The 18,038-nt window shown below is 43.9% G+C and overlaps 1 protein-coding gene across 3 annotated transcripts in view; it reads right to left on the bottom strand.

The window, feature by feature from the left end:
• vps13b (vacuolar protein sorting 13 homolog B) overlaps positions 1 to 18,038 on the bottom strand; it is a 1,109,808-nt gene that overhangs the window by 46,327 nt on the left and 1,045,443 nt on the right. For 2 of the 3 annotated variants that reach the window (XM_078541117.1, XM_078541118.1), the window contains exons 48-52: positions 17,670 to 17,840; positions 16,721 to 16,934; positions 8,849 to 9,037; positions 6,271 to 6,417; positions 592 to 875 (exon numbers count right to left, since the gene is read on the bottom strand). In XM_078541117.1, coding sequence (XP_078397243.1) covers positions 592 to 875; positions 6,271 to 6,417; positions 8,849 to 9,037; positions 16,721 to 16,934; positions 17,670 to 17,840 — 1,005 coding nt within the window. The remainder of the gene's footprint in view (positions 1 to 591; positions 876 to 6,270; positions 6,418 to 8,848; positions 9,038 to 16,720; positions 16,935 to 17,669; positions 17,841 to 18,038) is intronic. The other variant, XM_078541119.1, reaches the window with a different exon arrangement.

Here is an 18,038-nt window from a genome sequence, read left to right on the forward strand (position 1 = left end):
CTACATGTGACTCCAGGTCCACAGCAGTGTGGCTGACTCACGATTGCCCTCTGAAATGGCCTTTCAAGCCACTCAGTTCAATGGCACTAAGGGATGGGCAACAAATGCTGGCCATACCAGCGGCACCCATATCCCATGAAAGATTAAAATAAAAGACAGGTCCTCTCGGTTTGATAATAATAATATTAATAAGGTTTCACAATCCTTATTGGTTGAACAGAGCTTTTGGGTTAGAAGTAGGAGAAACAAATCCACTGGGGCTGAACCACGGCGTTGCGATCAATTCTATAAATGATTTTACGTTCTTGCCAGATTTCACTCCTCTAACTGTGACAGGGAATTTGCAATTCAGAGAATGATTAGTCCGAAATTGCACAAAGCTATCTTTTGCTTCAGAAATAAAAAGGAGAGGATTACTAAATTTCTGTCTTCAAGCAGGGAAGTCCTCCAAGAGGTCCCTGTGGTGGGTGTTGGTTAGTTTCTTGAAATATCAATGTTGAAGTTAAATAGTTATGTGTCAATGTTGAAGTTAAATAGTTATGTGCTGCAGAATATGTCAAAATGAGATTATAAAAATTACTCTCACCGTACCTGGAACAAAGTCCACTTCCACTGGAATCTGCGAGAGGCACCGCCACACTTTGCCTTGGAAAATCCTGCCTAACTATAGTTGGCAGACTCCAGTATTGCCAGCTGTTTGTGCCAATGTGTGGAGAGTGCCCAAACAGCAGGTATTTCTGGGGCAGTGGGACACTTAAATCTGCTTGACTTCCACCAGCAACGAGGTCCCAGCAAGGAATGGAACTTGATACGGCAGGAGACTGGGCTCTCGCTGGGTTGAGGCTAAATACAGAGCTCTCTGGCATGTAGACATGCTGTAAAACACAAATAACATTAAGCAACATTATTGTTCAACATTGTAAAGAAAAACATACATTTATATAGCTGCTTTTATGGCCGTCCCAAACGCTTTGAAGTGCTTTTGAGGTGCAGTCAAAAAGCTGAGGTAAGGAAAAGCAGCAGCCAATAAGCTCACAATAAGGTCCACAAACAGCGATATTTTAGATAAGGAATAAATACTGACCGGGGCGCTAGGATAAAGTCTCCTTCTCTTCTTTGAAATGGTGAATTAGAGGGCAGACAAGACCTCAGTTCAACATCTCATCTGAAAGATGGCACATCAGACAGTATAGCACTCCTTTAGTACTGCACTGGAGTGTCAAACTAGATGATTGATACTTGAGCCCATGAGCTCTGACTCAGAGGTAAGAGTGCTACTGACAGAGCCATGGCTGACTCATGAATCAAGGGGCTGGATTTTATGCTCCTCTACCAGCAGGTTTGAAACATGAGTAGGCAGGTGAGGGGCTCATTAAATCCAGCAGGTGCCCTGCCCACACTAGAATTATACCAGCAATGAGGGTGGCATCAGGTGGCCCACCCGCCAGTGGGCCAATTGAGGTCCTGAAGTGGGCAATTAATTCCCACATTAGGGCCTCAGCCCATCACCAGCAGGTTCTAACCAGTGGCCCAAGCGGCCAGCCTGGCAGGTTTCCCTGAGTGGGTTGGTGGAAGAGGAGGGCCGGGAGAGGGGAGGGGTTGGCAACACTCCTTAACAAGCCCTTTGGGCCCATCGGAGAGCCTCCCCCAAGATGTTATCATCACCCCCCCCACCCCCAGGTTGCCCTCCTCCCACTGGCCTCTCAAATCCCAGAGTCCCACCCCTCCCCCACTCGCCTTCTAGCTTGGCACCCAGTGCTGCCTGCCTCTGATCCATCATTGCATGCCTCTGTCCTGAAGTGCTTCAGAGCTGCTGGCCTTTGATTGGCTGGTAGCTTTAGATGGGACTTCATGTTCCTGAGTGATGGAGATCCCACTTCCAGCCTCTTAATGGCCAACTGGCCTTCAAGTGGCTGCAGGGGCAGCAGCAGCCCTCAGCGGGTTACCGCCCAACTTTTTAAAGGGAGGGTGTTGTGGGGGATGGGGTTATTCTAGAGGAATCTGGCACCTCGTATAATTCAGCCCAAGGATATGGTTCCATACAGAAAAAGACAAGCACAGAGGCATTTAAACAAAACTGATAAACCAACACAAAGGACACAATACGCAGATGTGCATTTGGGAATGGTTTGATTAATAGAGGTTTCGCCCCATTTTAAATAATAATTTGGCCCTTCTTTGGACTTCCCGGTTTGAAACATTTCTTCACTGAGAAAAAGGGGCACTCCAACTGGCTGCAGAGCTGGGCCATTGTCAAATCATAACTGCAGTACAGCAGCAAGGTAGCAACTTCTCTCCATCATCGGAGCAAGCTCGAAGGGCTATATGGTCTGCTCCTGGCTCTTATGAGCCTCTCTCCCTGTTTGTAAACACTTGGCCCTCTAAATACAACAACTTGCATTTATATAATGCCTCTAATGTGGTAAAATGCCCCAAGTCAATCACAGGAGTATTATCAAATAAAATTTGACACTGAGTCACATCAGGAGATAACAAGGCAAATGACCAAAAGCTTGGTTCAAGGCAGTTGTCTTTTAAGGAGTGTCTTAAAGGAAGAGAGAGGGGTAGAGGGGTGAAGAGGTTTTGGGAGGGAATTCCAGGGATTAGTGCCAGACAGCCGAAAGCAAACCAAACCGTCAATGGTGGGGTGATTAAATTTGGGGATGTTCAAGAGGCCTGAATTAGATGAGCGCAGATATCTCAGAGAGCTGTGGGGTTGAAGGTGATTGCAAATATCAGGAGAGGTGAGGCCATGGTTTCTCATAATGGCACGTGATTCACTGTGGTGAAAGATCTAATTATATAGGGTGAGAGGAGCCCGTAAACAGTGTGTCTGAGCAGTTGGGCTGAATGGTTTGTTTCTGTGCTGTAAATTCTATCTGCTTTGAAGCATGGTGGTGGTGGGGCAGGAAGGACTGGGAGTACACAACACAAGAAAATTTGTACACCTTTTATTGGTGACATATGTAACACAACAGCTCGTGCGCTGTCCCATTGGATCTGCACTGCAAACCATGTCCCAACTGTTCTCCAAATGAAGACATTTCTTTAAACCTCTATCTCAGTCTCTTAATGATCTCATCGCTGTGTCAGTACATGGAGTAACGCAAAACAGTAACATCCTACCTTTCTGAGAGAAAAAAAACCATGAGTAAAGTCACCCACTACCTCCTAAACATAATCCTGCAAAGGCTGAGCCTACTGTCTGGAGGATCAGAGATGCAAAAGGTTTATGGCTGCCATACTCCTCACTGCTTTTCAATCTAAAAAAAAAATGCATATCTCTCTTTGTGTGTGACCTGTGCTACTTTTTTCCTTTATTTTTAAAACAACTGTCTAGCTGGAAAGTGGCTGTTATTAGAATTTCTTACTTGTTGTGAAATGTATATAAACACTTTACTTCAACGAGTGTGTCATCTGTTGACATTTAACAAGAGTGCAAGGGGCAGCATTACTTCCCTCAGGGTAACATGACAAGACCACAGCTGCCAACTTGCCAAAGGTACTGAGTGGTCACCAAAGATTAATATAACAAAGGCAGTCATCTCAAGTTACAACAGAATTACTCTTCAAATAGTCATAATACAAAAAGCTATACACTGAAATTGAGTGTAAATCTGTTAATGACTTCACGAGTTACTGAAGTTACATTGAAGGCCATTATGAGACAGAGGTATGTCAAATTTTGAAAGGAATTCATCCAATAATTAGTTATGCCCATATTTTTAAATAGCTGAAAATTGGTAAAAGATTTGTCAGTTAAACAAGATCTGCTGAGACTGCTATCTGTAATCTATAGCAGTACAGGATGTGCAGGTTGCCAATTTGAGTCATGCAACTGAAGAGAAGCTATCATATTTACAATTATATGCATCAAAGTTAATAGTAGAATACTTTAATGGTGGCTCGGAAGATTGTTTTGGAAGCCCAGCTTTATTTTTAGCCACATTCCTGCCAGGCTTGTCGAAGAGTCTGCCTCGGCATTCTCCCACCATCTGAGGGGAAGAGGACCCAACTTTATGCTTTCCACTGCTCAAAACAAAGAACTCCACGGACAGGCCGTTAGATTGAGGCGCTCTTTCCCATGAAGTGTAAGTGCCTGATTCTTGCTAGACAGCAAAAACTTGACGGGGAGGAAAAGGACAGCTGTAAGAGGGGCAGTCACGCTTTAAACAGGTGCCACTGGAAATGCTGCCCTCCAGTTAGTTGGGCAGTGTGCCGCCCCTGGCAATGTGTGGGCAACACTGTGATAAAATTTAAATATGGCCTGAAAATCAAATCGGTTCGGCCTTCAGAGTGAAGACATTGGGCAGGTGGCTCCATCACTCGTTCCATCACCCACCTTGAGAAAATTTAGTCCAACTGAACAAACTCTCAAACAATATCAAACCAGGAGGGCAAATTGATCTGAGGACTGAGATCTGATTGAGATGTGCAAAATTGTGAGGGGTCTGGATAAAGTGGCTGGGAAGGGCTTGTTTACTTTAGCAGGGAGGTCAGTGGCTATCGGTTTAAAGTGACTGGTAGAAAGATTAGAGGGGAGATGAGGAAAGGTTCTTTTCACCCAGGGGGTAGTAGAGGTCTGGATCTCACCGCCTAAAAGGAAAGTAGAGGCAGGAACCCTCAACTCTTTTAAATGGTGTCTGGATATGCGCCTCAAGTGCTGTAACCTGCAAGGCTACGGACAAAACGCTGGAAAGTGGGATTGGACTGGGTGCTTGTTTTTCGGCCGGCACAGACACGATGGGCCAAATGGCCTCTTTCTGAGCCATAAACTTTCTATGATTCTATTCTATGACATCAAGCAGGGATTATAAAAATTAACCTATAATATCCATATCTTTACTGAAAACTCTCATGTAAAACCCTTGTTAAAATATAAGATCTTAAGAAATAGAAGCTGGAGCTGGCCATATGACTTCATGATCCTGCCCAGCTTTTCAATAAGGTCACGGCTGATTTTCTATCTGGCCTCTGCTCTCCTTCCCTATCCCCACACCTCCTAATTCCCTTAATGTCCAAAAAGCTACCAATCTCATTCTTAAATAGAGGGCAGAATTTAGCCACTGTTGGGCAGGCTGGGCTGAGGCAATTGGGAAGCCGACCACCGCCCGTGATCGAGGCCGGAAGGCGATTTCATGCTTGCAGGCCAATTAATGCCCGGCCAGCGTGAAATACGAGTGGCAGCGCTCAGCGCTGCTTGTGCGGGCAGGGGAGGACGACGAGCGGGTAAGGGTGAACTTCGCGCACGCACGCGAAATGTGCGCTTCAGAATCTCCCTGAGGCACAGAGCTGCCTCAGGAAGATGAAGAGTTTAAAAAAAAATAAACAATTGAAAAATGTTATAAAACATGACTCTGTCACATGAGCAGGGACATGTTGTTTAATAAATTTTAAAACTTTTATTTCATTTTTATTAGCTTTTGGGAACCTTACCCTGCCCATGGCTTACATTCAATGTTTGAGTATCCACAGCCCAATGAGGTAGAAAATTCCAAAGATTCACAGCCCTCAGAGTCAAGAAATTTCTCCTGTATTCAGTCCTAAATTGCCAACCCCTTATCCTGAGACTATTACCCTTAGCCTCTTGGCTTCTATTGTTGAGCAGTGAAGAACTTGAAGCCAAATACACATGCAAAAAATGACTAGCATCATTGCAAAATGAGAAACACCTGGTACAGCTGTATGTGATAATTGCAACACTTTGCTGTAATTCTGGTAATTTGTGCCCTTTCTCTGTATCCATTCCACTGCTTATTTGGTTAAGTCCAGACTACAGAAATCTCCTGCAACAGGAACATAAGAAGAGAAGTTGGCGATTCAGCTTCTCCAGCCTGTTCTGGCATTGAATTAGAAAAGAGAAGACTGAGGGGTAACCTGATAGAGGTCTTCAAGATTATAAAAGAGTTCGATGGGGTTGATGCAGAGCTGACACTTCAACCTGAGGGTGAGAGCAAAACTAGGGACCATAAATGTAAAATAGTCACTAATAAATCCAATAGGAAATTTAGAAGAAATTTCTTTGCCCAGAGAATTGTTAAAATGTAGAACTCGCTACCAAAGGGAGAAGCTAATTCAAGCTGATTCAAGAGGAAATGTCAAACGAGACAAAAACATTAACTTGGATTTACCAGCCAAAAAGCTCAATTCTTCACAATCATAGCGACCGTCATCATACATTCATAACTTGGGTTAAATATACATGTTTACTGGTGTCATAGTTTTGACTAAGTAAAGAACCTTTCTTATATTGATTTCTGTAACTTGTACCTCTTTACGTGTTGTTCGTTCTGGGAAGATAAGCATAGGTCGATAGTAGATTTTAAGACTGGTGGTGTTCATTATCACTGTCTTGTCCTCAATCACCAGAATCTGAATCCCATGTCGTACTACTGAAGATATACAGAACTGACACAACTGCAGAAACACAGGGAACACGTCAGCAAAACAGACAATGAACAAAAAGAATTTGCATTTACATAATGTCATATCCGTACCTGGGACATCCCAAAACGCCTCACAGCCAATGAACTACTCTTGAAGTGGAGACACTATTGCTATGTAGGTAAGTAACTTTGCAATCAAAACATTAGACACTCACTGTCTTCCCAATGACCTTGGTACTGAGGTCCCTACGGCATTTGCAGCATGAAAAAGGGAATACGTAAATAATTCCCATTCATGGTTAACTGCTATCATACAATTTCATACAGGATTAGTTATAATACATAGCAACCTTAATGAGGGCCTAATTCAAATGATATACTACGGTGCGAGTTGAGATAGATAGTGGTGCGAGGCAGAATAGTCAGTGGTGTGAGGAAGGTATACAGCGTTGCAATGCAAGACAATACAAGCCAAATGGTACAATTTTAAAGGCAGTGTAAGAACTTACATACCTGGAGGTGTTTGTGCATCAATCTTTGAACATGGCGGGACAAGTTAACAACACAGTAAACAAAGCAGCCTGCTTCATGGGCTTTATAAATAGAGGCACAGAGTACAAAAGCAAAGAAATTATACTAAATATCTTCATAAAACAAAACTATGGCCCCAGCTGGAGTACTGCGCTCAATTCTGGACTCCACACTTTATGAAGGATGTGAAGGTTTTGGAGAGGTTACAGAAGAGGTTTACTGGAAGGGTTCCAGAGATGAGGGATTACATTTGATAGATTGGAGAAGCTAGGGTTGTTCTCCTTAGAGCAGAGAAGCCTAAGAGGAGATTCGATATAAGTGTTTAAAAATCATGAAGGGTTTAGGTAGAGTAAATAAAGAGAAACTGAAGGTGCCAGCGCGAATGGTGGAACAATGACAAATTTGAATGAAATTAAAACATAGCACGCTGAGTGTATCAGTGCCTTAGTAGTGGAATGACAGCCCATCATATTGTTGAGGGCATTCAAAAGATTTTAGGGGAGAGCAGGAGCGTTTGCATTGGAAGGAAAATGTACACGTACCATCATTTGGGTTGGAAAATAAGCAATCTTTTGAAGGACAAAGGGGAGATGGTGCACTGGTGAAAGTGCAGCCATGTTTCTGTAAACAGAGAGACGGGGGAGGGGTAAACTATCTCTTAGTAGGAAAGGAGTTTTGGGAGAAAGAGAAGAAAGCCTGTGTGAAAGGTGGGACAAAAAAGGTACAATGCGTGCATGATTGAGGTGTGGTGTTGTTTAAACAACTTCTTAGGGAAGCAGTGTAGTCAGTTAGGTCTGTTGAGCGTAGATTCAACCAATGTTACTTTTTTTTTCCCAGATAAAGAAAGGCTATTGTGAAGTCACCCACTTTGGACCTAATAAAGAATAGTAAAGGTATTTACCAAATGGTGAAAAGCTAGGAGCTAAGGAGGGGCAGAGAGATTCAGGAGTCCGTGTATGGAAATCACCAAGCATTAGTGGCCAGGAACAAAAATAGTTTAAAAGGCTTATAGTTTAAATCATTTAAAAGTTGGGTTTTAACTCAAGGAGGTGGAAGCTACTCTACAGTGGTACAGAGCTCTGGTTAGACTTCATCTGGATTACTGTATACAGTCTGGGCACTTCAAGAAGGATATACGGGCTTTGGAGGATGCAGCACAGATTCACCAGAGTGATATCTGTCGGAGGGGTTGGGGGGGTGGGAGGGTTGCGGCGGTGCTAAATGGGTTCAATTATGAGGATAAGTTACATAGGCTAGGCTTGTACTCCTTAAGTATAGAAGATTAAGGGATGATCTAAATGAGGTGTTTAAAATGATTAAAAGGGTGCAAGGAGAGAAACTATTTCCTGTGTTAGGGGAGCCCAGAATAAAGGCGTGTGTCTTTGAAATTAGAACCGGGCTGTTCAGGGGTGACATCAGGTAGCACTTCTTCACACAAAGGGCAGTGGAAATCTTGCCCCAAAAAGCTAAAAATTTCAAAACAGAGATTTTTGTTGCACAAGGGTATTAAGGGTTACAGAATCAAGACAGATAGATACAGTTAAGACATAAGACAGCCATGATCTAGTTGAGTGGTGAAACAGGCCGGAGCAGCTGAATGGCCTACTCCTGTTCCTACATTCCTAATAATCTAGTCAGGGAGTGAAAAAGTGTTTACAGCAAACCAAAATCCGACAGTTTCTAATGTTAGAAGAACAGCAATTTTCTGGGAGTTCATGCACCTGGGCCCTCTTAGAAAATACAAGCACCAGTAAGAGCTGGAAAGGATGTGGTGCAGCATCCAGTACAAATTTTTGTCCTATGGCCATGCGGAAAGGGAGTTTTTGCTTACTGTTTTAGATACCGTACTAATGTCCCAACAGAAAATTGCCTAGACTGGCTTCTAAATGTTCCCCGAGGTGCAAGCAAAGGTTCAGTTATTGCAAACAGACCTTCTGATGATCGGGAAAGGTTCCAAGTTTTACATCTGCATCAGCAATCCCTTCCTCATCCAGCGTAATGACATCAGTGATGGGATAATCCTTCCACTTGGGGGATGTGACATCATGCACAAGTTGGAATGCTGTCGATTTGTGTACAGTGTTTGTGCTGGCCCAATAGATACCAATCTGAAAAGGCTCCTGAAAAGAATAGTTAAAAAATAATTACAGTGCTGTTTATTTTATGGCTTTTTCAAAGGATTTTGAGTGGCATTTCGTGTTTTTTTTTCCTAGGTTAATTATCCAGCATTTGAACCTAATTAAAATTGCCTACATTTTTAAAAAATGATTTTTCCTCTCTTTTTTTTCAGGTGGTATGCTATTTCCAACTCCTGAGGACATGGTAGACAACCTGGTCCCATGAGGAGATAATGTTTATGAGGCAGTGGGGGAGGCAGTGGCACAGTGACCCAGGGTAATGCTCTGGGGACTCGGGTTTAAATCCCACCACGGCAGACGGTGAAATTTGAATTTAATAAAAATCTACAATTAAAAGTCTAATGATGCCTACGGAACCATTGTCGATTGTCATTAAAAACCCATCTGGATCACCAATGCCCCTTTAGGGAAGGAAATCTGCCGTCCTTATCTAGTTTGGCTTACATGTGACTCCAGATCCAAAGCAATGTGGTTGACTCAACTGCTCTCTGAAATGGTCCAGCGAGCCACTCAGTTGTTTAAACCTCTATGAAATGTAAAAGGAATGGAACCAAATGGACCACCCGGCATCGGCCTAGGCACCGGAAGCGACAACGGCAAACTCAGCCCTGTCACCCCTGCAAAGCCTTCCTTACCAACATCTGGGGGCTAGTGTCAAAATTGGGAGAGCTGTCTCACAGACTAGTCAAACAACAACCTGACATAGTCATAATCACGGAGTCATACCTTACAGATAATGTCCTAGACACTACCATCACCATCCCTGGATATGTCCTGTCCCACTGGCAGGGCAGGCCTAGCAGAGGTGACAGCACAGTGGCATACAGTCTGGAGGGAGTTGCCCTGGGAGTACTCAGCATCGACTCCAGACCCCATGAAGTCTCATGGCATTAGGTCAAACAAGGGCAAGGAAAGCTCCTGCTGATTACCACGTACCGTGCCTGACCTCTTTTTCAATATTCCTCCATGTTGAACACCACTTGGAGGAAGCACTGAGAGTGGTAAGGGCATAAAATGCACTCTGGGTGGGGGGCTTCAAAGTCCATCACCAACAGTGGCTCGGTAGCACCACTACAGACCGGGCTGGCTGGGACCTAAAGGACATAACTGCTAGACTCGGTATGCAGTAGGTGCCCCTAACCAAGATGTTCCTGTACAGCTACAGCAATGGCATCTACCCAGAAATGTGGAAAATTGCCCAGGTATGTCCTGTACACAAAAAAGCAGGACAAAGCCAACCAGGCCAATTACTGTCCTATCAGCCTACTCTCGATCATCAGTAAAGTGATGGGAGGGGTCATCACCAGTGCTATCAAGCAGCACTTGCTTAGCAATAACCTGTCCACTGACACTCAGTTTGGGGTCTGCCAGGACCACTCAGCTCCTGACCTCATTACAGCCCTGGTTCAAACATGGACAAAAGAGCTGAATTCCAGAGGTGAGGTCAGAGTAGCTGCCCTTGACATCAAGGCAGCATTTGACAGAGTGTGGCTTCAAGGAGCCCTAGCAAAACCATTGACCAGAAACTGAACTGGACTAGACATAAATATACTACAGCTACCAGAGCAGGTCAGGGGCCAGGAATCCGCTGGCAGGTAACTCACCTCCTGACTCCCCAAAGCCTGTCCACCATCTACAAGGCACAAGTCAGGAGTGTGATGGGATACTCTGCACTTGACTGCAGCTCCAACAGCACTCAAGAAACTTGACACAATCCAGGACAAAGCAGCCCGCTTGATTGGCACCCCATCCACAAACATTCACTCCCCTCCATCACCAGCACACAGTGAGAGCAGTGTGTACCATCTACAAGATGCACTGCAGCAACTCACCAAGGCTCCTTAGACAGCTCCTTCCAAACCCATGACCATGACCATCTAGAACGGGGTAGGGGACCATCTTCTGATCAGGGGCCGTTCACACACAGACAAAATGCATCGTGGGCCACACACAAACAAAAATCAACTTAATTTAGTTCTTTTAGAGAGAATACAGAAACGTTCAGCTCACCTGATATTTTAATCTGATGGCTGAATTTGAACATTATATTGTTAAATATTATTATAGTAATTTTGCCAAAGCAAATTCGTAATGATGGTGATAAATGTTATTTTGAAGGCGCTACTGTCAAACCTCTACATTTTTAGAAATCTTGTGATGGGCTGTACAACAGGTTGGATCCATAGATTCAAACGTTTACAGCACAGAAGGAGGCCATTCAGCCCATCGTGTCTGCACTGGTCTACGAAGATCTGACCACACAATTCCCATTTTCCAGCGCTTGGCCCATAGCCCTGGAAGCTATGGCAATGCAAGTGAATATCTAAATACTTCTTAAATGTTACGAGAGTTTCTGACTCAACCACCCTTTCAGGCAGTGAATTCTACTCCCACCACCCTCTGGGTGAAAAAATTTCTCCTCAGCTCCCCTGTTAGTTTTCTATCTCTTACCTTAAATCTATGCCCCCTGGTTATTGACCTCTCTTTCAATGGAAAAAGTGCCTTCCTATCCACCCTATCGATGCCCCTCATAATCTTATACACCTCTATCAGGTCCTTTGCTCAACCTTTGCTGCTCCAAGGAAGACAACCCCAGCCTATCCAATCGCTCCTCATAGCTCAAACCCTCCAGCCCAGGCAGCATCCTGGTGAATCTCCTCTGCACTCTCTCCAGTGCAATCACATCCTTCCTATAATGTGGATTCCAGAACTGCACGCAATACTCCAGCTGTGGCCTAATCAATGTTTTATACAGTTCCAGCAGAACCTCCCTGCTCTTGTATTCTACGCCTTGGCTAATAAAGGCAAGTATCCCATATGCCTTCTTAACCGCCTCATCTACCTAATCTACCTCCCCTGCTACCTTCAGGGATCTGTGGATATGCACACCAATATGTAGTGGTGCTACCGAGCCACTGTTGGTGATGGACTTTGAAGCCCCCTGCCCAGAGTGCATTTTATGCCCTTACCACTCTCAGTGCTTCCTCCAAGTGGTGTTGAACATGGAGGAGTATTGAAAAGGAGGTCGGGCATGGTACGTGGTAATCAGCAGGAGCTTTCCTTGCCCTTGTTTGACCTGATGCCATGAGACTTCATGGGGTCTGGAGTCGATGCTGAGTACTCCCAGGGCAACTCCCTCCAGACTGTATGCCACTGTGCTGTCACCTCTGCTAGGCCTGCCATGCCGGTGGGACAGGACATATCCAGGGATGGTGATGGTGGTGTCTAGGACATTATCTGTAAGGTATGACTCCGTGATTATGACTATGTCAGGTTGTTGTTTGACTAGTATGTGAGACAGCTCTCCCAATTTTGACACTAGCCCCCAGATGTTGGTAAGGAAGGCTGACCTCATCTCTGATCTTCAGTACTTTCCAGGGTCCTACAATTCATAGTGTAATCCTTTGCCTTGTCCTCACCAAGTGCATTACCTCACACTTTGCTGGGTTGAACTCCATTTGTCACTGCTCTGCCCATCTGATCAGTCCATTGGAATCCTCCTGCAGCTATCCTCACTATTTATCACCCTACCAATTTTCTCCACGAGCTTCTTGATCATACCCTCCTACATTTAAGTCCAAATCATTTATGTACACCACAAACAGCAAGGGCTCCAGCACTGAGCCCTGCGGAACCCCACTGGAAGTAGACTTTCAGTCACGGAAACATCCCTCTACCATCACCCTCTGCTTCCTGCCTCTCAGCCAACTTTGGATCCAATGTGCCACTTTGCCTTGGATCCCATGGGCTCTTACTTTCTTGACCAGTCTGCCATGAAGGACCCTATCAAAAGCCTTGCTAAAGTCCCTGTAGACCACATCAAATGCATTACCTTCATCAACACTCCTGGTTACCTCCACAAAAATTCCGATCAAATTTGCCAAACATGGCCTTCCTTTAACAAATCCATGCTGACCATCCCTGATTAATCCATGTCTCTCCAAATGCAGATATATTCTGTTCCTCAAAGTTCTTTCTTGCAACTTCCCCACCACCAGACTGACTGGCCTGTAATTTCCTGGTCTATCCCTTCCTCCCTTTTTAAAATAATGGGACGTTAGCAGTCCTCCAGTCCTCTGGCACCTCGCCTGTGGCCAGAGAGGATTGGAAAATTACTGCCAGGGCTCCTGATATCTCTTCTCTTGCCTCCCCCAACTGTCTGGGATACATCTCATCCGGGCCTGCGGATTTATCACTCTTAAGGCCGTTAAATCCGCTAGTACCTCCTCTCTATTTATGTTAATTTCTTCTAATATTTCACAGTCCTCCACCCTGATATCTATACCTGCGTTGTCCTTTTCCATTGTGAAGACCGACACAAAGTATTCATTGAGGACTGTAGTCAGGTCTTCCGAGTCCACACACACATTACCTCTATGGTCCCTAATTGGCCCTAGAATATCTTTCTCTAGATATTCTCTTGCTCTTTATATATTTAAAAAGCCCCTTTGTGTTTTCGTTTATTCTACCCACCAATGCTTTCTCATGCACTCTCTTAGCTTTCCTAATTTCCTTTTTAAGATCCCCCCCTGCACTTTTTATACTTCCGAGGGATTCTGCCATATTGAGCCCTCGGTATCTTTTTTTTCTTAATCCTAACCTTTACGTCCCTTGACATCCAGGGTTCTCTGGACTTGATCCTCCCCTTTGTCTTTACGGGAACATATTTGCCCTGTACTCTTGCTATTTCCTTCTTGAATGCCTCCCACTTCTCTGGCACAGTTTTATCTGCAAGTAGCTGCTCCCAGCCCACTTGGGCCAAATTGTATCTCATCTTAGTAAAATTAGCCTTTCCCCAGTTTAGCACTGTTATTCCCGGCCTAAAATTATCCTTTTCCATAATTATCCTAAATCTAACTGAGTTCTGGTTGTTCTGGTCACTATCTCCAAAATACTCCCCTATTGATATGCCTTCCACCTGTCCGGGCTCATTTCCGAATACTAGGTCCAGAACTGCCCCCTCCCTTGTTGGGCTTTCTACGTACTGGCTAAAAAAGTTCTTCTGGATGCAATTTAAGAATTCTGCTCCCTCCCTACCTTGCACACTAAAACCATCTCAGTTAATATTTGGGTAGTTAAAATCCCCTACTTTTACTGCCTTATCATTCTTACACTTCTCTGAAATTTGATTACACATTTGATCCTCTATCTCTCCCTGACTGTTTGGGGGCCTATAGTACACACCCAACGGCTTGTTTGCCCCTTTTATGTTTTTCACTTCTACCCACATGGTCTCATTTGATGATCCTTCCAAGATATCATCCCTGCTCTCTGCTATAATTGATTCCTTAATCAATATTGTGACCCCCCCTCCCCCCCACCTCCTCTCCTATCCCCCTGTCTATCTCATCTGAATACCCTATAACCAGGAATGTTGAGCTGCCAATCCTGCCTTTCATTTAGCCAAGTCTTGGTCAGACCTATGATATCATAGGGCAGGATTTTTCAGTTGGCGTGCGGGGGCAGGCCCAGCACACCAACGTGTAAAATGACGTGCGATGACAACGGGCATGTGTCCTAATATCATCACGCAGTCCCGTGATATTTCATTCAGAGTCGGTTGCACGCCCGCTGATATGTAAATGGCCTATTAAGGCCATTAAGAAAGAAACTGATAGAATTGTTAATGCTGCCCGTCCAACCTTAAGGTTGGCGGGCAGGCAAAAAGGCCAAGCAGCCTTCGCATTTTTTGGGAAACCTCATCCACGAGCGGGATGAGGTTTCCTAAAGCTTTTATTAAATAAATAAAAACATTTTCCGAAATATAGGGAAAAATTTTCGGGTCGGTGAGTGGAAATTTCTGCCCATAAAAACATGTCCCATCTCATGTGACACAGTCAGCGCTGAGCGCTATGGCTCGCGTGTTACACTGGGTGGGCTTTAATTGGCCCGCTCGCATAAAATGGTGGCGCCGCGACCACCCCCACCTGCTCCCGCCGAGCCCGCCCGTTGCCTGATCCAGACCATAGATCCAGGCCAAGGACCATAGGTTCCCCACCCCTAACCTAGAAGGACAAGGGCAGCAGACACATGGGAACATCACCACCTGGAAATTCTCCTCCAAGCCACTCAACATCCTGACTTGGAAATATATTGCCAATTCTTCACTTTCACTGGAACTCTCCTGGAAAATCCTGGAACTCCCTCCCTAACAGCACTGTGAGTGTACCTACACCACATGAACTGCAGAAGTTCCAGAAGGCAGCTCATCACCACCTTCTCAAGGGCAATTAGGGATGGGCAATAAATGCTGGCCCAGCCAGCGATGCCCACATCCCATGAATGAGTAAAAAAAAGTTATGGTCCAGAATGTACTGCCTGAAAGGGCAATTTTGAATGAAGTTTTCAAGGTCCAAATAGGAACCAATAGGGCAGAAATACATTATCGCCACTGATTGGGGAGGCTAGGATTAGGGGATACAGCCTAGAAACTAGAGCTTTTCAGAAACCATGTTAGAAAACGCCAAGGATAGTAGAAATTTAGAACTCTGTTCTGCAAGATGCAGTTGATGCTAGGTCAACCATTAATGTTAAATATAAGATTGGTAGAGTTTTGTTAACCAAAGATATTAAGAGAAGTGGAGCCTCTAGAGTAAAGCTTCTTCCTATAGCCATGGAGAAAGATCTCACTGAATGGCAGAATGAACTTGAAGGGTTAAATGGGCTCCTCCTCTCCAATGACGGAAGGACATTTAATGGTAACTTTGAAAAGGGAATTAGCTAATTACTTAAAGGGAAGAAACTTGCAGGGCTACAAGGACAAGAGCAGGGGAGTGAGAATAATTGAATAGCTCTTACATGATGGTCTGAATGTCATCCTTTTGTGCTGTAAGATTCTTGTAAGAATTGTTAAAAGTACAGTCTTTAAGCATAACAGGGAACGTGCATGTTTTGCCTCAATGACTCATTCTCTAACTTTCTTTGTCCATGTGGTAACATCTTGCCTCCAACAGGAACCAGGTGGACAGTATACCTAAGAGTGGGGTAAAGTTGTCATGGGGACATAGGCAGGGTCTTTCCAGGCTGTGGCACAGTGCTAGAGCACCAATGTACCACCTAGTTTTCATTTTTTTTAAAGTAGATTAAATAAATAAATTCAAATCCCACCAAGGCAGCTGGGGAATTTAAATTAAATAAATCTTGAATAAAAAGCTAATCTCAGTGATGGTGATCATGCATCTATCAGGTTGCCAGAAAAATCCATCTGGTTCACTAATATCCTTTAGGGCAGGGAGATCTGCCCCCCTTTCTCAATCTGACTTATCGATGACCCAAGACTCTCAGAAATTGTGGCTGAATCTTAATTGCCCTCTGAAACGGCCGAGCAAAGCGCTCAGTTGTATTCAAGGTGGTGGTGAGCCAAGGGAAATTAGCGATGGGTTGGAAATGATGGCCTTGTCAGCATCACTTATATTCCTGTGAAAAACTAAAATTAAGATCCTATCTGGGATCCATTTGACTTATGCAGGCCAACAGCTTGGAAGCAGGTTTTTTTTTTTCAACGTTCAGGCTGATATGGGTATTCAGTCAAATTGTTAGTTCAGCTCTTAGTAGGCACGAAGGTACACCACAAACCTTTCCCAGAAACTAAAAACACAGCCCTTTCTAAAAACACAAAAGCTTTTTCTTTTTGAAAATACAAAGAAAATTTGTCAACACATGTACCTGAAAGTTTGGGGGCACAATTATTTTCCCAGCAGGAACCTGCACGACTATCTTCTCGCCTTCGAAGAGCCAGAGGTCCCATTTGGATTGGTTGACAAACAAGGCCCAGGGTAGCAGTTCAACAAGAAGTGTATTAAGACAGGGCTTCCAGGCAGACAGCTTAACTTGCATTGGACTGTCCCACTGAGCAAGCAGCTCACTGCTGTTTTTGCTGCTTGGTTCAAACACACATCAAAAGAAACAGATTAGTTCTTCATTATCCTTGCTGGCAGTTATGTGCTTGAAACAAGTATTTAAGCTGTCATAATTCTTCATGTCAAAAGTGGCAGATCCTTAAAAATTGTTCTGGCTTTTAAAAGGTTGCCAGAAAATGATTACACAAAGATTATCCACAAATTCTTTTGTGTTACTGTACAATCTTCCCAGACCTAGCTAAAATGACATTTATCTTCTTAGCTGTGGATTACCAGTTGATATAATGTTTTGACTCAGAACTTTAAAAAGCCAGTTCGGGGATCAAATGACTCTCACAAAACCATGACAGACTTGCAAAGAAAATGGTCACTTTATAACCAAAGCATTGTAAGTGTATATGTTTTATCTCCAAAATAAATATTTTCATGAATACAAATGATACAGGGTAAGCTCTTTCAGAAACAAGTTCATACAGTTTAAATTCAGACTGCCTCCTCCCCGAAGAATTTTTCTTAATCCACTGAAAATGTAAAGAATTTGATAAAAGAAGACACTAAAAAGCTATACGAAACATTATTAGGCACAATTGTTCATATCTGGCAATAGTTATGCGCCTTCTGATTAAAGGATATTTCAGCTTAAGTATACCAAAGTTATAGACACTCTAATTGCATCCATTTGCATCAAATATTTAGCATAGTCCCTAAGTGCTAGAGGCACAGTAAGTAGAAAGTGCAGGATTTTACTGCATTACCTGTCAGTTTCCTTTGTTATGTAGGGCCATGGGGGCTGTTCATCAGTGTTCATATTGTAGAACTCTGACAGCAACTTGCCAACAGTACAATCGCTTTGTGGTCCACGGACGATTTGCTTAATAAGGACTGTTGAGATGGGGACTGCACATTGGGATGCTTCATCTTCCTCCCTAAGGAGGAGGGAGAGCCATTATTACAATCCATTGTCTTGCTTTTTAAAAATGGTTTCGTTTGCCAAGAACTAAAAATCAATTTATATTTTGGTAAAAGTTATGCAGGGTTGGATGAGAGTGATATCAAGACTCAGATAATATCCAGACTTACCTGGGATCCTCAGCATGGTAGAGCTGCCTGTTGTCCCAGCAATG

This window comes from Cetorhinus maximus, chromosome 4, assembly GCF_964194155.1.
Source record: "Cetorhinus maximus chromosome 4, sCetMax3.hap1.1, whole genome shotgun sequence".
Lineage (NCBI taxonomy): Eukaryota > Metazoa > Chordata > Chondrichthyes > Lamniformes > Cetorhinidae > Cetorhinus > Cetorhinus maximus.